The following is a 22,330-nucleotide window of genomic DNA, read 5'->3' as shown; positions in this document are numbered from 1 at the left end:
TCCCACCATGCACACAGAGCTTCCAGGTCTTAGTGTGCTCCTCTTAAACATTAACAGCAAGCTGATGACCATCAAACATTTGGCAAAGCCTCTCACATGAAATACAGATTCAAAAATCAACAACAAAGAACTCAGAAGAGAAAATCCAAAGAGCAAATGAAGAATTTAAGAAAAAAAGTAATAAAAATCCAAATCAAGCTCAGTGTTATACACCGGTTTAACAAATAAATTGCATGGAAAAGGGGCAAATTAACCAACTGCAATGAGTGGACACTGCTCGGATACCGATTTGCACAAACCAACCGTAAAGAGATCTTTCTGAGAAGGTTTTTTAAAAACTTATCTTTTAGACGAGATACCTACCAAAATATCAGTTATTAAGATGCTATATTATCTAGAATTTAAGTTCTCCAGAAAAAAATGTGTGTGCTTATAAAGGGAAATAGACGAAATAAGATAAAAAAAAAATCTTAATCACTGTTGAATATGGGTGATGCATAAATGAAGGTTCATTGTATTTCTTTCAATATTTTTGTTTATATTTGTATGAATATACTAGAAGTAATGTAGATACACAGAAGAGGGACCCCAGAAAAATCAGAATTATCTTCTGGAGGGTGAGCCCCTTGTAGTACAGCCTTCCCCACTAGGTGAGCATTCTAGGAACCCGTCTGTATCAGTGTACCAGCTGGCATTGTGAGAAGCTGGTTCAGCTTCAGTGAATTTTTTTTGAAGACTCTTTCAAAGCATTTGCCCATTTTACAATGGGTGATTTTTGAGCACACCCGCCAACACGCTGCGTGTTCAGCAGCTTTTGACAAAAACAGCATGGCCCCCATGCCCCACCCTCCCTATTCACCCCATCTCGCCCCAAGAGGCTTTTTGTTTGTTTGTTTCCCTACATGAAAAAAGTCCTCAAAGGGAAACACTTTGCCGATGTGGAAGAGGTGAAGCAAACAAACAAACAAACAAACAGCAGAAGCACTAAAAGGCATCAAAAATCAGCAAGTTCAAAAACTGTTTTGAGCAGTGGAAAAAAGTCGCAATAGGTGTATTGCATCAAATGGAGAGTGCTTTGAAGGTGACTGGAGTTTAAACATGTAAGAATAAATCCACAATTTTTTATAAATAAATTCTGTTTTCTTTGGGTGCCCCCTCTTATACATATACAGTTTATTAAAGAATTCTTAAAAGTGTTTTAAAAACTATTAATATCCTTATAGATGTAACAATATATTACATTAGTGAAACAAGAATAGGATGCTTTTGAAAGAAACATTTAGAAAGTAATAATAAACAATTAAAAATATAATAAGAGAAATATGCTTTGGCTGGTGTGGCTCAATGGATTGAGCACTGGCCTATGAACTGAAAGGTCACTGGTTCAATTCCTGGTCAGGGTATATGCCTGGGTTGTGGGCCAGGTCTTTAGTTGGGGGCGTGTGAGAGCCAACTAATCAATGTATCTCTCACACATCGATATTTCTCTCCTACTCTTTTTCCTTTCTTTCCCCTCTCTCTAAAAATAAATAAATAAAATCTTTTAAAAATATAATAGGAGAAATAGACAAGTCAGTAGAAGGAATGGAAGTAGGGTGAAAGAAATGTTCCAGAAAATAAACCAAAAAATGAAGAAATAAAAGATAAGATAGAAAAGATAACAGAGAATAAATATAAAAATTCCAACAACAAACTAATGGAATTCTAGAAAGAGAATAGAGAAAATGGAATAGAGAACATATCAAAGACAGAACCCAATGGTAACTTCTCATCACTGCTTATGGGAGTTGGTACAATCACTTTGGAAAATAATATCTCAATATCTAGTAAAGGAGAAGACGCACTCCCTAAGATGATAGTTAAAGGGGGAAAAAAAAACAAACAAACCCCAAGGCAAAAAGCGATTGTTCAGAAGGATCAGAAGACAAGTGGCCCAGACTGGAGCAACAAATGGAGTGTCCCTGGTGGGATGAGGCCAAAAAAAAAGAAAAAGAAAAAGAAATTCAGATTGACACGTTTGACAAAAATGTGAGGAGTTTTCAAATTCTGAAGGGAAGTTTGGGGCTATATTAGTGGCAAGTACATAAAATAAATTGATCAAAAAAATTGAGGCAATTAATAAATACAGAGAAAACTAAAAGTAATACAAGAATGGGAATACAATAATACTACGTTGTATGGCTCAGCTGTTAATAATTTTTTATAATCATAGTAATGTAAACATTGAATATTTTGACTAAACCAGAATATGTCATATAATAATATTGTGAAGATTGGGGAAAACATGTATGGAGTGCTGGTATGAGAGAACCATAGCTAAATCTTTTATAGAAAGAATTCAGGACTTAAATGTACAAAATTAAAAAAAAATAAGAAATAGCAGTATGATATGAGCATCATATCTATAGCCCCCAAAACGATTGGCTCTGGAGAGTGCTCTTGGACTGGAAAGGAATGGGACAGAAACTGCTGATTTTCCCTGATGGAGTTTCACAGCACCTTGCTGTGTGCCCAGGACCATCAGCACTGCCGTCATCGAGAGCGTGTTAGGAAAACAGGATCTCTGGCCTCATCCCAGGCCTACTGAGTCACATGCTCAACAAGAACCCCAGCTAGAATTTGTGAGAAAATTATTCTCAGTGTGGTATATCCCCATTGTGTTTAGTCTCAAAAGGGATGTGAGAAATTTGGAGGTGGTGTAGAAAACTTAAACAATTTTTAAAAATCAGCCCCGTGTGAAAATGTAAACAGAAGTAGAATTATTTGACTAGAAAAGTCAGGGTGGGGTTGGGAGTGGCCGAGTCAGCTTGGGGAAGAAGGGAGATCTAATACTGAATATGTGGTAATGACAAGGCAGAATTGATTGGATTAAATTTCAAGTATTATAGTTCTGATATGACATGAATAACTATTACACGAGGGAGACTTTATTGACAGTGAATGTTAAATTTAAGATTTGTTACTGAGGAGGAAGTAGAGAATTAAAAACTCCTCTCTCTGGGGTATCCAACCTTTTGGTGTCTCTGAGCCACACATTAAATACATTGTGACATGTAATCACAAAAAAATCTCATAATGTATTAAGTAAATTTACGATTTGGTGTTGGGCCTCATTCACAGCCATCCTGGCCTGCCTGTGGCCCACGGGTCACAGGTTGAACACCACTGGTAGATCATTGTGATACCTTATGTTACCTATAGGTAGTTACCTTCATAGAAAAGGATTGCTTCTTACTGGGTTAATAGAAAGTCATGTTAAATGAAAATTTTGTGTGAAAATCCCAGTGCATTCAACATACCAAACAAACAGTCCCTCACCCCCATCCCTCCCACCCCTATGTTTATATAAATAAATACCGAGCTATTTCTTTGGTCGAGCGTGAGATGAAGTAGTAGTTGTCTTATGTTTAAGCACAAAGTTGAACAAAAGCCATATTTTTAAATGATAGAAAATCTCACTGCCCTATGAAATCCACAATTCCACGTTCACTAACCAGTGCCTTTCACATTTTCCCTGAATTCAACGGCAAGATGATACAAGCCTGTGAAGAACAGTGGGGAGGCCTGAGGCAAGCGCACAGATGGAGACCCACAGAGCATATGTCTAAATATTTAACCATCATAAGTCAAGTTAACAAACTGTTAAAATATAGCCTAGCCTCCTGCTTTGACATCTAAGCTTTCACATGACTGAATTGGCCAGGTTTTAACTTCTCCAAGTCTTGCTGGACTACGGTGGCTTGGGAGAGCATGGTCATACGCTCCTGTGAGGGGCCTCACATGAATACGGCGCCTCAAGTCCTAGGCTTGTGCCTAGAAATGTTTGCATTGATGGTGACACCTATGGCTGGGTGAGTACGCCTAGAGAAGAGGCCCTCACAGGCCCTGGAAGTAGGCTTGTCTTTTGGGCCGGGGATTCTGGCCCTGGATTTTGGGTGAGCACTTGGCCTTGAACCCAGAGATACCTTTCTCTGTAGAGAAGCATGGCTGGAAGACAGCCAAAGGGAGCCTTTTGGAATATGAGGTCTCACTCCTCCCCGATTCTAGCTTCTATAGTTCAATTTATATGGTTAAATGTATATATGATATGATCATTCATTATGGATAATTTCCTCAGGTTTTTTCATTATGGTACACATCCAAAGTGTGAAAAATCAAGACTCCAAAGACAGAGCAATGACACTCAGAGTTGTCCGTTAACTTTGGGAAATGACTTTGTGTTTTAGGTGTTACTTTACCGAACTGGAATGTGTAATGTGGATGGTGAGAGGTTTCCTCAGTGATTCAAACTGATTTCTAAGGTTTACTTAAAATCCCTAATGCAATTGCAAAGCACATTTAGAACAAAAGCCATCAAGGAAGCTGACTTACAATACACATGACTGGAGAAAAGCAGCTCTGACAAAAGGAAGCATCATTAATTTTCAAAGCTTGCATGGCTACCACTCACAGTCTCTATTACTTTATGAGTGTAGCCCAAGCCAGGCACACTATTCCATTTCACATTCCCAGGATTCATGCTGTACAGATTAAGAAAATATCATAGGTAAGATGCACCATTAATGCTTGTATTAAAAGCCATTCTAATCATCTGAGATGATTACAGATTTAAAATATCCATATTTATGATACTTATATGACATTGAATATTATAAATGGATTGACTGTATTGCACATCTAAAGAAAATTACTCATTGGTTAATCTGCTAAGAAACTGGAAAACTGACTGAACAACTTGAGCAGGACTCCACCTGGAAAAAATATACAGCCTAGTGAAAGGTAGGGATAGATGCTACCATATTCTTTTTTGTTTCTTCTGCTCAGTGCCTAATACTACACCCTGAAATCCTAGAATGTTAACAAATGGTAATGACTCTGTTAAGTAAATATGACTGTGATAAGGGTGATTTTCATTTACATTTCTAGCTCATGTCTTAACAAGCCATAATCTATGATAATGTTGCACAAGGAAAACTATGTGGAATAGACCACAATTACAACACTCCATTAAATTGATTAATATTGACTAAGTACCTATTATGGGCAAGTCACTGAGTGAGAAGTTGGGAAATAATTATAAGAGGGGAAATAATGGTACAATCACATGAGAGCTGAACCTTCATGATAAGATCATAACGAATGTAAAATGACAATTCTTAGAGCATAAAATGAGAAAGACTGCACGGAGGGTGTTGCATAAAAAGTCTACATTGTTGGTGTTATTCTTGTACTGATATCTCTATTTTAAAAATAGCATTGCAACTACTTAAATTAGTTCAGAAGGAAATCAACTTCCAGTGAAAATGCTTGGGCTAGTTGGAGTGTGAGTTGTGTGTTTGTGTTTGAGGACACTGAGCCTTGAAAGAACATCTGTTTTGGCTATTTTATTAAGTGAAACTCAAGTCATCCAGGCTTTACTAATAGCCTCTTTGTGCTTCATAACTTTCCACCACATAAACAAAATTACCTAACACCTCAGCCTGTGGCTAACACTGTCATTTATTAGTTAAAGTCTGCTGACAAAGAACAAACTAGAGAGATTGCAATTCCAGCTTCCCTGCTCAAACAGTTTCGACATTTCAACCATCACTCTCTAGCTGCCTTTCTGAGGACTGTCAGGAAAGGTTGCTCCCCGGGAATGTTTATTCTACAGGGACAGACTGATGCCCTCAAAGCCTGACCACTTGCTAGGTAAAGCAATTATTTCTTTATGGGGACTCTTACAAGAAAAGAACAAAAGTGGGAGAAAGAGGCAGTAATCACTAACTCTGATTTTGTGACAGTGTGTCTACAGATTCCTCAATGGGTGTTGTAAAATTCCAAAGCAAATTCTTAGAGTTAAATTTATTTTTAAAAAAATCTAAAGATCCCACTCTATGTTGCACATTTGTGGTTTATGGACTTTTACACAAGGAGCTTCAAAGACTGTCTAGTCCAATGGTTTTCAAATGTTTTCTTAACACTGGAACATATTCTTAAAAGGAAATTTCCTACCTGGGTTCCAATCTATAGAATACAGAAAATAGAGCTCCACCTTTACCGATCCTTAATCTAGAGGCGGCTCCTAAGGCACCTCCCTGGTCTCTCTGGGTCTTCTTGGAACAGTACAGGTCGGGTCTAGTGCAACTTCCTCCCTTCACCGAGTCCTACAGTCAGGAGCCCTGGCACATCCTGACGAATCCCCTCTTCTTAGATAATCTCAGAGTCAAACAGCCATGGGGCGCTGCAATTCTAAGGAGGTTTGGAATGGCAACCTTAAGGAAACAATCATTCATGACATCCTGGTGTGTTCTTCATCATTTAGCAAGTATCCAATCCAAGTTCTCACAACCACAAAAACAGAAAAGCAGAACCGAGGGACCCCAAAGTTATGTGTTGTATGTGTGAGAGAGGAAGGGACGGAGGAAGGGAGGGAAGGGGTGGGGAGAGAGAGAGAGAAAGAATGGGGGCGGGAGCCAGTGAGGTGGTGGTAGGAACCTGAGGCATACGATCTAATAGAAGGGGCAGATGATCGTGGTGCTCCAAGGTTTCAGGGACCTGGAGCCATAAGAGGGATGTGTTTAGGGGTCCTTGAAAGGGAGTGCCTCCAGCCAAGCACTTTGGCAGATGGTCAGAGAAGGCTAAGGGTCAGCAGTTTGTCCTGGGTCAGATGTACCTCCTTTGGGGCGTTTCCCCACTGGAGTAAATGTAGTACCTGCCCTTTACAGAGGGGCCAGCCTGGAGGGCTGATCGGGAGGAGCTACAGCAGACATCTGCACAGCGTATCACAGTTGACTCTCACACTTACTGTCTCATGTGGTCCTCACAACAAAGGTATGAAGAGCAGGTTAACATGGCCCCTGCTTTACAGATAAGGAAACTGGGAGTTACAAGGCCTACGTGGCTTGTGCAAGGTCAGCTGCCTTTACGAGGCAGAGCCCAACATGATGCTGTTTCTACAACCCCATCGATGCCTGCACGAGGTAAGAGAGAGATCAACAACATTTTTCTGAGGAAACACTGTTTTAACTTCCTTCTAAATTTTGTAAGGATTCCGGTGCAAGGTAGCTATGGGATTTCTGAGTATGTGGATTCCACAGCAGCTGCAGCTGGAGCAGAGAGGAAAGGACAAGACGGTACGTGCAAACCTGCAGAGATCCCCCTCACAGTAATCTCAGGACATGGAGGGGCCATGAGGAGGTAAAGGGGTGGAAGGCAGTCAAAGGGGAGTGCCACCCAGCCCGGCTTCTTCCAGGGAAGGCCTTACCATCCCCGAGAGAGCATGGCTTCATGGCCAAGAGCACAGACATGGGAGCCATGGTTTGATCCTTGACCTGACCGCTCTGTGTCCGTTTTCCTAACTGAAATAAGTACCACACAAATAGTATGACTTCATGGCGGTGTTCCAAGAGTTATGCACATGAATGCCGGTGAAGCTTGCAGACAGTGCTCAGTATATGGTAAAAACCACAAGAGGATTTTTAAAAATAAATTTTTATCAGGCTGTGAACTCTTGATGTAAGTAAACAACAGGTACTATTTGAAGTTTAAAATGAGGTTATATCTTAGTTTTCTGTTTTTCTGAAATTTTGGTTACTTCAATCCCTGGCAGCATGACTTCACGAACCCCATTAGACCACCAGATCTTCCCCAGTTCGTCCTTGGCTTTCCTTTGGTTACCTCCACTACCTGGCTAAGCCCCTGATTCATTGGCTCATCTTTCTGGGCCCCCTTTTATATATTGTGATTTATCAATTGTTCCTGTAGCACAGAAAACGATGTTCAAGTCTGTGGCTTGTTTTAAATGTACCTAGGAGTCATATTAAAATTCTATCAGCAGGGGGAGCTCAAAGAATAGCTTAAAATAAAATTATCCTGATCTGACAAACTTGATACAAAAGGGAAGAAATAAAAGCATTCTGATATGTACTGTACAATTTTGTTATTAATTGGAAAGTAAGAGGAAATAAATTCAAATTAATATGAGCAGACAGTGTTAATAAGACTGGTTGTTTTTCTATAGCAGGAAATGATTTACTTAGATTTCTGACTCCAGGGCAATCCAAGATTGTGATTTTGTATTCATAAAGATGACAATGTACTGAAGAGTTGAGCTATTTAGATTATTCCCATTTGACTTTCTTAGTTAAGAAGAGTTCAGAAGCATTTTGTTTAATCTATTCAGACTTAGTCAGTACTCTTCAGGGATGTCACACAGCATGAAATGTCGTTTATCTCTGGCCAAAATTCCAGTGAGAGGGATGAAATGGGCTTTTATTTATAATGTGCTAATGCCTGCATCAGGAAGTTTGGAAAACCTTTCTGGGTTTCTATAAGGTAAGAAGAATAACTACCACTCCTTTGGTTTACTGGAATATTCTTAAACTCCAAAGCTCTTCTCATGTGATACCTGGGCAGTGGAGACCTGTTCGCAGCTCTGCCCTAAGCCAAGGGGCCCCCTGGCTGGTAGAAAGGCTTAGCTCGTTTTTTGGCGAGTCTGCGATTCCTTGCCAAATGATCTTTAATGCAAGAATAAGAGACTGAAGAATTCTTGGGAGGAAAAATGTGGAGCATTATACCTATTGCGATGGACCTCTGTGATTTTGTGAGGTGGGTTAGATTGATTATGGCTGAATGTTGGATTTATAAAGTACTTTTTTTCTTCCAAATAATTCAAAGAGATTTCTTATAGGAGCTGTGAGGTATAAAGCCAGGAGACAGGATCCACACACCCATCGCACCAGAAATAAATCTCACTGTTTTCTAACAGTATTGTGTAGATGGTCTTAAATATGCAGCATCTCCGAGCAGAGAGTGTTGGGCAGTACCATCCCGATCTCTTAGAGGGGAAAAAAATGCATTATTTCTCCAACAGGTCATTTGCTGCAGATAACATTTTCAGTCACTGTCAGAATAGATTCAAACCCTGGTTTTCTAATTCTAAATATGTAGGGCACAGACATATGCCCTAGTACCAAGGCAAACTAAATGGATGATCTCCTAGACCACTTCCAATCCAAGATTTGACCACTCTGTCATTTATTGACCCAAAAGCGAATGCTTGGACGGCATCCATTTGTTCTTTTGATCAATTAGTTCAGTGAGATGCAAACCTTAAACATAGAAGCAAGGCAACTGATACCATGAAATAATAGAACTTTTTCACATAATGTGTTACTATGTTCGACACTTACCTGTTATTTGTGGAAAATGAGTGATTTTAAGATATTTTATAAAAATGGAGGCGTGACTAAAGAAAGTATGGCACGCCTGTAAAATGCAATGTAATACACCCACTTTAAATCATGTTCTTCAAGAGTATTAAAGGTTACGGAAAGCTGCTCACCTTACATTGCTATGTGAAAAAAAAAAAGCAGGTTATGAAACAGTGAGCATATATATATATATATATATATATATATTTTAAAGTAATATATACATAAAGTCTAGACTGATGTGAACCAAATTATTCGTAGTCATTTCCTTAGAAGGGTGTTATTATATGCAATTTCCTCCTTTTTAAAACAAAATTTCTTATATTGTCTGCAATTACCAAGCTTTACATTTGTAATCAGAGAAACATGAATTTGACTTTACATAAAAATATAAAGCACAGTTTAAGAGCTTTGTAAAAATAAGATGTTATGGAATTATTTTCTGTAAAAACTCTTTAGGAGAAGACATTCCCTACCTCATTTCCTTTGCTTCCAGCACTGGATTTCATTTCCTTTGGTTGCTTTATAAAAGAGAACAACAGTATTTACATGGAAAAACATTATCAGCTAAATATCAAGTTGGTTGTACCTATTGTAGCAATTTTCTTGGTCACAATTTTGACAGTAACCCAGATGTCTTCTAACTCATGGAACGCTGACAGAGGTGCCCACATCCAACAGATAGAAGCTTCCTGTTTCACTTCAACAGATGCCAGTTCAGACATTTCCATGGAGATAAGTGAGAAGGTTGGTGTAACATTAAGACTGCGTGTTTTCAGCCAACATTTTAGAAAGAGGAAATTACGTTGGAATGTTTTCAGATTTCTTCGACACTCCTCTGTACCTGGAAAGTATCATCCAAGCTAAGCTGTGAAGATTCCCAGTCCCTCTGAAGGCCAGTCTAGCAGAGAGGACTGGGAAGTCAAAGACGGGGCAAGGCGCCACCTGGTGCAGCAAGTACTAGGTAACTTTAGAGGAGAAAGAGACTTACTGACACAAAAATGTTCATGATAAGGATTACTTAATTTAAAAAAATGACAGAAAACAAGTTATATAGTGTACACACTCTCATCTGACTTTGAAAATGTATATATATTAAGGAATGGAAATAAAAATAAGGATGTTAATAGTGTTATTTCAAGGTGGTGGGGTTACAGCTGATTTTTTAATTTTAAAAATTTTGCTTCTCAGCCTTGACCAGTGTGGCTCAGTTTGTTTAGCCCTGGGCCGCAAAGTGAAGAGCCATCGGCTTGATGCCTGGTCAGGATACATGCCTGGGTTTCAGGGTCAGTCGGTCATTCCCCAGCTGGGGCATGTACGAGAGGTGACTAATTGATGTTTCTCTCTCACATTGATGTTTCTCTCCCTCTTTTTCTCCCTCCCCTCCCGTCTTTCTAAAAATAAATAAATGAAATCTTTTTAAAAATTTTGCTTCTTTGAGTTTGTACTATAAGTGATTAAAAGTATACAAAAAATAATACATATGAAAATGCGTTGTAACTAGAACCATGTAAAAACTAAGATTTTATTATTTTATGTATTACATGTCTTAAAATAAAGACCTAACCACTTTTGGTATGTTCCTTGTCCTTCCTTTTCCACATGACTTTTTTTGGGGAGACAGATATCTCTAAGTTAAGGGCCTCTTACTGCTTTACTAATTTATTAGCAAACATTGCCCATTATTGAAAATTCCTTGAGGATATAAATTAAACATAAGTAATAAAAAAAGTGCTAGTTATAAGGATGTATAATATATGACTCCTCATTCCATTTTGTTTAACAATCTCATGTGGTAGGGTTCAGTTAAAAAGAAATCTACTCTTCAATACTGAAGAGCAAACAAAAACAAAAAACAAAAACCAGCATAAATTTGTGTATGCAGATACCTTTCTGCTAACATAAATTTTTTATCTTCTAAAAACAGACCTTTTTGAGGCTGATTCAGAGGTGTTCTAGCATTCAGGTGAGGTATTTCCTAAATGTTAACAAACCAGATGAGTAACATGTTTCTGTCAAGAAAAGCAGTAGAGTCTTTGGGAATCTAAGAACTATGCAAAGAATTAGAAAGAAAGCAAGAAGAGAACTCTAGGTTAAGAGGAAGTGGTAAAAACAAGAAGCAACAGGATGAGGCTGGGTCAGAAGCTTTCTAGACATGCCAAGCCACACTGTGCAATTGTTATACCCAGGAACATCTTATTTCCCCCAGAGCTAATTCTCCTAAAATGAAAGTGTCTAGCCAGACTTGCTACTGGATGTCATTTCTTGGGGAGATTTTAAAAAATGAACCCAGGAATGTCTATCCATTATAAGGTGAATTATTTCTGTCATGATCACCAAAATCTATAGCCCAGTTAGTACATATATTTAAGGACCATTTCACCATTTGTAAGACCTCAGACCTTCTGTGTTTAGCTGCAGTGTTCCTCTACTATTTTAAATTCTTCAATAATGGCATGTTTTATTTCTCAATATGTCCCTTAATCTCACATAGAAAACACTAAGAATTAATATATAGAGAATTATAAGGCCTATTAGTAAAAGTATATCTGATCTGAGAAAAAAAAGACTTGTATAATTTTACTGTGTAAATTTGCTCACCAGATGTCGAAATTCTACTGAGAGACTCCCATTGGAAGATTCTTCAATGGACATAGCTTTGACATGAGTTCCACAAAGGACAAATCTTCGATTACTAGAGAAGAAATCTTAGCTATTTACATGATCATAGGTAAAATATATTTATGAGAACAGCAAAAAAGTTCTAAAGTAAATGTCTTACCTTAGAGTTGAAACATTCCTGTAAAACCAAGAAGATTCTTTAAAATAAGCTATTTAATAGACCTAGAATAAATTTTCTATGATACTTTAGACTTAGAAGATAGTATATAAACCTTCATTTCAAGTCTTTATAGTAAAATTTTTAAAATAAGTCTTCATTGAATTTTGGTTGAATGTTTGAATTTTAAAGTCAAATATTTGATATGTAATGTTAGAGAAATAAATTTAAAAGTTTGAAATTAGTCTATAAAATAAGGACAATTCTTTTTTAAAAAAGTCTTACATTTGCATGTTTCAAAATGAAATTAGATACTTACTTGTCAATTGATGCTTTCACCTTTACCTGGTAGTTTAGTTCTGGCAATTTTATCAGTAGTCTGGAAAGACATAAATAAAGAATCAGACTTCTGGTCAAGGTAGAGGCATAAGTAAACATGCCTTGCCCCCTCAGACAACTATAGCAAAAAAATACAACTAGACTACAAAACGAATACCACTCACAATTGTCAGAAAATCGAGCTGTGTGGAAATCTGACAACCAAGAATTTAAAGAAGCCACATTCATCCAAACAGATAGGAGGGGCAGAGATGCAGAGATGTGTGGAGAGATGTGGAGATGGGAATTGGCGGGTCCATATCCACAGGTGGTGGACAAAAATCGTGAGGAATACTTTGGGAACAGGGATCCCAGCCCTACACCAGACCACCCAGCCCACGGTTCCAGCACCAGGAAGATAAGTCTCCATAACTTCTGGCTGTAAAAACCAGTAGGGGTTGGAGAGGTGGAAGAAACTGCGGGATTCTCGAGAGACTCCTTTAAAAAGCCATGCAATTGACTTAGGACTCATGCAAACCAACCTGATCTGGGATTCAGCACCAGGGCAACAACTGGAAGGGCACCAGTGGCATAGAGGGAGAAAGTGAAGTGCGAGTGCTGGGAGACAGCTTCCTCCCTGGCAAAACTCCAAAGGCCAGGAACAGCACTGTCCCGTTGGTTGAGCCCTCTGCCACTCAGAACAACAGAGCAGCATCATGGGTTGCCCTGCCCTGGCGATTACCTAAGGCTCTGCCCCATTCAACTTGACAGGTGAGCTTCTCTAAAATAAACCACACTACTAAGACAGGGAGTCAAAGCAGCTCTACCTAATATACAGAAACAAACACAAGGCAGCTGCCAAAGTGAGGAGCCATAGAAATATGGCCCAGGTGAAAGAACAGAACAAAACTCCAGAAAAAGAACTAAATGAAATGGAGATAAGCAACCAATCAGATACACTGTTCAAAACACTGGTTATCAGGATGCTCCAGGAACTCACTGGGTATCTCAGCATAAAAAAGATGCATGCAGAAATGAAGGTTATATTAAGTGAAACAAAGAAAAATCAGGAAGGAACCAACAGTGGAGGGGATGAAGCCAAGAATCAATGATTTGGAACACAGGAAGGAAAAAGCACTCAATCAGAATAGCAGGAAGAAAAAAGAATTTAAAAAAATGAGGATAAGTTTAGGAACCTCTGGGACATCTTTAAACGTACCAACATTTAAATCATAGGGGTGCCAGAAGGAGAAGAGAAAGAGCAAGGAATTGAAAACTTATTTGAAGAAATAATGAAAGAAAACTTCCCTACCTAATTTGGTGAAGGAAATAGACATATAAGCCCAGCAAGCATAGAGAGTCCCAAACAGGATGGACCTAAACAGTACCATACCAAGACACGTCATAATTAAGATGCTAAAGGTTAAAGATAAAGAAAGAATCTTAAAAGCAGCAAGGGAAAAGCAGATAGATAACTACAAAGGAGTATCCATAAGACTGTCAGCTGATTTCTCAAAAGAAACTTTGAGGGCTAAAAGGGACTTAAAAAGTATTCAAAGTAATGAAAAGCAAGGACCTACAACCTAGATTACTCTATCCAGCAAAAACTATCATTTAGAATGGAAGGGCAGAAGAGTGCTTCCCAGACAAGGTAAAACTAAAGGAGTTCATCATCACCAAGCCCTTATTATATGAAATGCTAAAGTGAATTATATAAGAAAAAGAAGATCAAAATGATGAGCATTAAAATGGCAATAAATTTACAACTATCAATAATTGACTCCAAATAGCAAACTAAGTAGAACAGGAACAGAATCATGGATATGGAGATCATCTGTAGGGTTATCAGTTGGAGGGGGAAGAGGGAGTGTGGGGGAAAAGATGCAGGGATTAAGAAGCAGAAATTGGTGGGTACAAAATAGACAGGGGGATGTTAAAAACAGTGTAGGTAATGAAGTAGTCAAAGAACTTATATGCATGACCCATGGACATGAACTAAGGCGGTGGGGATTGCTAGAGGGAATAGGGGTACCAGGTGGAGGGGAGCAAAGCGGGGAAAATTGGGAGAACCGTAATAGCATAATCAACAAAATATATTTTAAAAAGAAGGATTAAAATTAAAAGTTCTAAAAGCCATTTGATATTAGAGATTTAAATATATTTATAACATATACATAGAAATCAAATTACATTACGTCCAGTCATATGTTACTGTGTTTTTAAAATGTCCAGTTCCTCTTCAGTTTGCCATGTTACTGACATCAGTCATTTACTATATTAACAAACATTTGGGAAGTGTTTTCATATTGCTGTAGTTGGTGGGTGATGGATAATACGTTGGCTAGGTCAGAAAAAGAGCTATATATTTTGGCTAAAGCCTGAATTTGGGTTAAATATATAAACCAAAAAAAAATCAAAGTTGATTAATAGGGCTTCATTTTTTCCCTCATATTATAAGAACACATTTTGTAAGCTTAATAAAATTAAATGTGTTGGTGGTAACTGTTTTAAAGTAAAAATACTGAGAAAGATGAGGCCTCTTAGAATATGGAAAATTCCCATTTAAATACATTGGCAATCTTTAAACATATTATGTTTAAGTAAGAGCAAAAATGTTCATAATTTTAAAAGGCCTAACTTTAAATCAAATGATTATAGGTCAGAATAACAATTCCTTTCATTCCTTTTGTAGTGTCAGTTCCTTCTCTTTCCTTTTGCTTTCCCCATTTCTTCTGAACTATATCCTCTGATATACCCTCTCTCTGTAGGTTCAGTTTAGTTTCTGAGATAATCTTTGAATCACTCACTCACTCATTCATTCACTTATGCACTCATGCCAAGCCTCATTCATTCACTCAACATGAACTGAGCTCCTCCCATATACTTAGTATGCGCCCTAGGCACTGGGGCACCCTGGTGTAGTGATGACTGGGGAAGGGGGAAGTGTGGACACAGCTACACGTAAAAGGAAGAAGCCCATTCAAATAGGTGGAATATAGAGAATGGTGATAAGCAACTGACTGGCATCAGAAAAATATAATCATAGATGATAGAGAGCACAAACAAAAGAATGGATAGAATGTTACAAAGGTTCCTTCAAAGCTCTGTGCCAAGCACAGGATTGATTTCAGGGTTTGCAATCCAAGTGTGTAGTTGTTGGTAGCGAGGGTTGGTATGAAATAAGGCAAGGTGTTTTCCTTCTCTGTCTTCCTCTTTATCCTCCTTCAGGAAGGCCCTGATTCCCTGTAAGATGTAAAAACTTAAAGGGAGTCCTGTGTTATCCTCCCTTTGAAATAAGAAGATGCAGTGTTGTGGTAGAGAGGGGCTTAAGGGAAAATCTTGCATACTAAGTAAAGGATCATCTGTTAAGACATGGGGAACAAGGTACAGAGGAGAAAAATGGGGACTTAACAGTCAGGTAGAAGAGAAGGGCAGAACATTCAAACCAAGAACTAATGACCTTTGCCTCATGCAATCAGTTCAAACGACGTGCAAAGTTGTACCCACTGAGGAACCTCTTTCACTCAGAACCCTTTGTAAGCAACCCCTACTCGCCTCCTTTTTTGTCCCAAAGAACATCTTAGCTTTAACAGATCATCTGTGGGGGTGTCTCAAGGAAATTAAGATATCCACTGCCCCTTTAGTGTTATTGTCTTCTGTGTTAAACAGAGAAGTGCGGTTAAAGAATAAGCTACCTTGGAAATTATGAAATTTTAAAAGGGAACCTGGACTTTGTTTTGATTCTTAAGTCTTAGTGTAAAATATACACAAAGAAATGATCAAGAATTCCAAGTCGAGTGTTTGAAAATCAAACTGAAGACAAATGCCTTCCTTTTAAAAATGGAGCTCTGGGATGATGACTGTTAACTTAGATTTATTGTGGTGATCATTTTGCAATTTATGTATGTTGTCAGTATGCTGTACACCTTCCACTTATACAGTGTAGCCTGTTAATTATATCTCAATAAAACTAAAAAAAAATAAAATAAAAATGGAATTCCAATGGTGACATGTGATCAGGGGCCCTATCGTGGGATCCTAAATCATCGGCAACTTTCCAGAGGTAAACTAGTGATTAGTAATTTAAAACTTTGGGGCTCTGGAGATTGAAGTATGATGAAAATCTTTGAAAGTTTAAACTCAAACTCATTATTTTCAGTGTCATAATGGAAAACTATACATTTTGCTTGCTGATGCTAATGGAAAAGATCAAATACACAGATACAGCAACAATGACACAAAAGTCCTATGTTTTTAGATCAGGTATATAATAAATATATACTAAAAAATGTTCTGTTGAGTGTTTTCTCAGAAAATCTAATAAGCTAGTTGCTGGGTAATGACAGGAGAGGAAAGCGCCACTGTATTTCCTGGTTAGGATATTTGAAGCCTTCCCGAATCTGTCTCCAGTCTATCCTCTTAATTCTATTTCTGGTGCTCCACATGCTTGTGAAACAGACCCAGGAAGTCACGATCTCCTTAGTCTTACTTTCTTGCAGTCCTGCTCTTCTTTCCCTTTGCTTTTCCCTCAGGGTCCTTCCTCACAGTGACCACAAGGCATTCTTTAGTCTCTGCAGCCTTCTCTCAAGCCAGTCTTTTCAGCAGTTAATTCCATGATGCCTGATGTTGTGATTTCATACTTTTATCCTAATACCCCTCATGCCCTCATCTCCATTGTCATACTCTTTACCAACGGGGAACCTCATCTTAAGATTTCTGGGAGTATTTCCCATAGCTTAGTGCTGGGCAAGCAGGAGGCACTCAATAAAGAATAGTTTAATGAAAGGCACAGTGAGAGAAGTTAGCCTGTTTTACACAGTGGTTTTGGCTCCATATGAAATGATAGAACACTTTCTGCCTACCTTAGCTTCACTGTGAACTGAATGAGAGTCTTAAGTACCATCGGCCTCTGAGGGTGGGTTGGCATGCATGGCTGTCGTTCAACCACAAATGAACTAGAATAAAAGAAAATAAAGCATGTCATTTGGAAACACTGAAAATATTGACAGGCTGAAAACCACAGAGGAACAGGATGCTGTCCCCTTACAAGGATCAAACTTCCTATACTTCGAAGACATTCAAAGCCCCATTAAAACTCAGATATTTCCAAAAATTTCTTATAAACAATTGCCAGGAGATGGGAAAATGTTTAAAGATTGCCCCTAAGTAACAACAGTAATTAATTCTTAAATTGTTATAACTGAGACAAGAATAAAAGCCCCTATCTATTTTTATCATACTAAACATAAAATAGAAAGTTGGTTTCATGTCATTTTTGAACTAGATATTAGGTTTTCTGGTACATACCAGTACTTTTTTCTTTAGGTGAGCTTATAAATATGAACATGTTCTCCACCCTTAATTTCTTGGATATGTACTTTAAAAAAATCCTTGAAATCTTCTTTTCTAAATGTTGAAAAATGAACTTTAGGTGGATGAGGTGCTTGACTCATGGAAAACAGCCCGTTGATGGGGGATGTATGGATGAACAGTAAAGAGTAGAAATGTTTCTGGAACTCTCTGGAGCTTTAATTCAGTTTACCTTGAGGCTCATTGTTTAGTTCTCTACGATTCCTCCACCTTAACACCAAAGCCCCCGTTAGGGTGTCCCTACAACTCCACAGGATTGAAGCTGCCATGAGACATTTAAATGGATAACACTTACTTCTTAAAAAGGTTGTAGATCAAGAAGGTGACTCTTTCTAGCAGATGTGGTCTTTGCACTGGGATGGGATCACCTTCATAGGTCATTTTGGTAGATTGCTCCTCTAATTTCTCCAATTGTCTTTTCAGTTGAAATAGACTTTCTGCCAATAGTGTGAAGCTATTAAACAGCAAATTAAAATCACATATAGTTTTTTCACTTAATCTACCATTTTAACTATTAACTATATTTAGCAAATATTAAAAATTTAAACTAAGTTAATCACTGAATTCCATTAAAGATTAGTGACAGTTCCTTGTACTTTTTCCTTAATCCATTTTTCTCTAAGATGCATGATATAATATTAAATATTTTGAATGTTTTCTAATTTATACCTTTAGTTACAGACAAGAAATCCCTTTTAAATAAACTTTTTTTTTATAGAAGTCTGTTGAACGTATAGATGTTATGAATGTGGCACTCACTAAAGAACAAAGAAAGAGAAAGTTTAAAACTTTAAAATACATGGTATGAAGAATGTTATGTGTAAGAATGCTGAAGAAGAAAAACAACATAAAATGAACATATATGTTTTTTTATAAGTCCTAGGTATTAGCCTAGGACTTATCAATGGAGATCTCTGGAGAAAGTTATCTGCTAGAAGTTTTCCTCACTATGTGGTGATCTCACCTCAGAGATGGAAGTGGGAGATTGGACCGGAATTCTAAGGAAGGGGAGATGCAAATGTTGGAGACTGGAAGGGCCCTCAACTATAGAGGAGGCAGAACGTCTCAACAGACTTGGTAAGTCCATTTGGTCCTGATAGCAGCTCTTTTGACTAAAAAGTTTACTCCCCACATAACATTGCGGAAATAACTGCCAACCCCTCCTACACACACACACACACACACACACACACACACACACACACACACTGAATGTGGTATGAGCATCATTTTATCGCTCCCTTTGTTGTTCATCTTGTTTTCATAACAAGAGAATACAGTAAGGTTAGAGAATCAATATATCTTCCCAAGGAAAATCAGTATGCTTCAAAAAGAGCCCAATTCCTTACTTTTTTTGAGAAGCATAAACTTTTAGTTTAAGTGCCCCCAGTTACTACATATTTTCAGTGTATTGAACTGCACCCTTTGAAACAATTTTAGATTTCTGTTGAACATTTTCCTTTTTTAACTTATATTTTCTAATTTTTCTTTCAGTTGGGTAGTTTTATTTTTGCATTGATGAAGGGGAAAACCCATTTTTTCTTCTATTACAAAGGATTGTGTCTAAAGATGATTGCACATGTGCACACATAGACAGCATATGCCATGTTGTATTAGCCATTCGAAATTTTTCATTTAAATATAAAAATAAATTGCTTTGTTGAAAACACAAACTAATGTTTAAGTCTGACATCTTAAGATACACCTTTAAAAACCAAGATATCTTTTCAAGCTTTTGAAGCTAGTGTTTCTTATGTCTTTAAAGAAAGCATATTTATTACTGGTTTCAAAAATTCATGAGTTTTTTAAGATTAGTATATAAGAAAATAAAGCAATTCTTATACATTTTATATATTTCTATAGATGCTTTCTTTTTCTCTCCAAAGGAATGCAAGTTAAGAACATGTATACAATTATGCCTATTTGTTTTCAACTATAGAGTTTCCCCCTGCTAATAAGCCATTTATGAGCTTAATGAATTAACATTCTGGTCTAAGTCTGCATTCTCTGGTTTAGTGACACTGAAGTTTTGTACTTCCTGTGGTTTTCACTAGAAACTGAAGTCAATAGTTTTACCAGTTTTGAAGCTGGTCGAGCCCATTGTGGAGTGGACCACCGATGCAGGCAACTTGCTGCCGCCTCTTCCAGTCTTGTAGCTCTTCTATTAGCATACTATTCATTAACAAGTCTGTTTCATTTACTATTTGTGTCATCTTACTGAGGGCTTCCTAAAAACAGAGATGACTACTGAAAAGATTTTTAGGAGACACAATCTAAGTCACTTATAAATGAACCTATGAAACAATTTGTCTGACCTGAGAAAGACTTGCTTAAAATTTTGACCAAATATTTTACCAAATACCACCTTCAATTTGTCATAGCACTGTTTTTCCAAATAATTAAGTTATTACGATCAAATAATGAAGAGAAAAGCATGGCCACAGTTAATATTCTCTTAATATCTCAAAATATTCTCATACTGTCATTGAATTTGTAACTTCTGTGACAATATTGAATCTTGTAGTCATAAAACCATATATCTGCTTTTTTAAAAAGACACTTATAAATTTAACTTATATTCTTATAAATATGTTTATGCATTTATTTTAAAATGAACTGACTAAAATTTGAGTCTTTCTGTATTAGTTTTTATTAGTACTTTACCTGGGTTTTGGGAGGCATAGTGGAGATGTATAATTGTTAAAGACCCAGGAATTAGAAGATGTGAATTTCTACCTTCATTTTGCCACAAGCTATGTGAATTTGGATAAACCATTTAACTTTGCTGGAACTTAGGTTTATGATTTATGCAATCAGGTGAATAGACTAAATTATTTCCAAGGCTCCTTCCTCTCCTTAAAATCGTATTCTTAAGTTGAATAAGATGGTATGCATAAAACATATAGTATACACTTATTATGCATAAAACATTAAGTTTTTCTTGGATTAACCATCTCCATGTTTAAAATCTGATATATAACTGTTAATGTTTATAACTTAGGGTAAAATAAATTTTACATTTATTTCTGCTCACACAAATTCCTGCATAAAACATGGAGCTGAACTTTTAGAAATAAAGTATTGATTTATCAGTGACTGGTTAACTTTCAATCACATTTATTATCAAGGAGAGGTAGAAAATAAAATAGATATGTTTCCCCTCTTTTAAAATATTTCATTGAGCCAGAAAAAAGTTCTTCCTCTCGTTGGGAGGAGGTTAGATTGAAAAATTTAGTCGTCAATAAACTATCCTGAAATCTAGGAGGCTGCTTAACAAAATGTCATTTTTTCAGCATAGAACCTGAAACACTTATTTTTCCAAGAAAATTTTGGTGGTCTTCAAGTAACACTTCAATTATATATCTAAGATATATATATATCTCAGCATATTCAGCAAAGCAACTAAAGAGTTATGTCTGAAATAGTGGCAAATAAAAATTGGGTGAAATGTTTACCTTGACATTAATGGTAGCTACAGTAAATGTACCACATAAGGAAGATAAACAGACTCTAGAGAGTACCAGCTCTGTAAACTTAGAAGCGTGGCAAACAATATGGACTCTTCCTAGAAACATAACCATTTATTCATTCACCGTAAATGGAACAAATAAAATCCAAGAGCTTGATTCTTTTCAGTAGGACTAGATGTAGGAAAAGTAGAAAAATAGGCAAAAAGGCCAAGTTAAAGTTCTTCACTAACCTTTCTCTTGAAGTCAAGGCTGTTGAGCATTTCTTGTAGAGTCAAAACTTCCTGACTCATTAGGGCATTGTTCTTGTCACCCTGGTCTACCAAGGAAAAGAGACCAGAGTTAGAGTCCTCTCCAAGACAAAGCTTTCTGTCTTGAAAGCCAAGTTGGCTGCAATCCACCCTCCTAAGAGGCAAGAGCCCAAATGAGGCCATGAGAGATGAGCTTGAAAATAAGTCTGTTCATTTTGCCAGAATGATTATATCCAAGCATTCCAGAGAGGAGCTCTCTATTTCACAGACCCTGAGAGAAGACCATTCTTCATAACTTGTTCCATTGTGGAGTGGGGAAGGAGAAGATTTTTGAAAAATTTTTGCAATGGATCCTTTTTACAATGAGATACCTCTACATTGGATAATAATCCAGGTCGGCTGGCTTAAGTAGGGAGGAAAGAGGGCCTTTCTTTTTACCCATGATTAAATCATATTTAACTCCTCCTGATGCTCTACCTTATACTCAGGGGTTACAGGGTTTTGCCTGGTGGAGTTAGGGTTTTATCTACTTGCTCTTATGAACTCATAACAAAGACTAAATCCTTTGCTTTTCCTTTTTCTTTGCAAAATAAGCTACCCTCACAGTAAAACTAAAAGTGGAAAAGAGTTGCAAATCTTGAAAAAGAATCTCTGGCTAAAGAGAAACCAAAATGATTTATCCTCTTAAATGGGAGATGTGCAATAAAAATTGTATTATTTAATTTAAACATTACACTTTATTGGTAGATATGTAGGGACAGTTTCTACAACCATTCATGTCCATGAAAAGTGAATCTTGGGAATGCTGATCTGACTCATGTAACTGAAAAAGAGGCACCAGAACAGCGTTGTGCCAAAGTTCTCTGTAAATTGGCATTGATGTCCAGGAAGTCATTCCTGGTTGCTTTAATTCACAAATTCGATTGTTCCTATATCCCCACAGGTACCAGA

General features: G+C 37.3%; 1 protein-coding gene across 1 annotated transcript in view; it reads right to left on the bottom strand.

Moving 5' to 3' along the window:
* STAT4 (signal transducer and activator of transcription 4) overlaps window positions 1-22,330 on the bottom strand; it is a 94,293-nt gene that overhangs the window by 11,607 nt on the left and 60,356 nt on the right. Inside the window, exons 6-13 of the mRNA XM_054566688.1 lie at window positions 21,362-21,447; window positions 19,738-19,889; window positions 17,957-18,115; window positions 17,154-17,246; window positions 12,293-12,352; window positions 11,977-11,994; window positions 11,796-11,889; window positions 9,671-9,715 (exon numbers count right to left, since the gene is read on the bottom strand). Coding sequence (XP_054422663.1) covers window positions 9,671-9,715; window positions 11,796-11,889; window positions 11,977-11,994; window positions 12,293-12,352; window positions 17,154-17,246; window positions 17,957-18,115; window positions 19,738-19,889; window positions 21,362-21,447 — 707 coding nt within the window. The remainder of the gene's footprint in view (window positions 1-9,670; window positions 9,716-11,795; window positions 11,890-11,976; window positions 11,995-12,292; window positions 12,353-17,153; window positions 17,247-17,956; window positions 18,116-19,737; window positions 19,890-21,361; window positions 21,448-22,330) is intronic.

Source organism: Pteronotus mesoamericanus, unplaced genomic scaffold, assembly GCF_021234165.1.
Source record: "Pteronotus mesoamericanus isolate MK-2021 breed Mesoamerican mustached bat unplaced genomic scaffold, CSHL_Meso_final contig_179, whole genome shotgun sequence".
Classification (NCBI taxonomy): Eukaryota; Metazoa; Chordata; class Mammalia; order Chiroptera; family Mormoopidae; genus Pteronotus; species Pteronotus mesoamericanus.
Note: the sequence above shows the minus strand (reverse complement) of the source record. Positions and strands in the feature narration are given on the sequence as shown.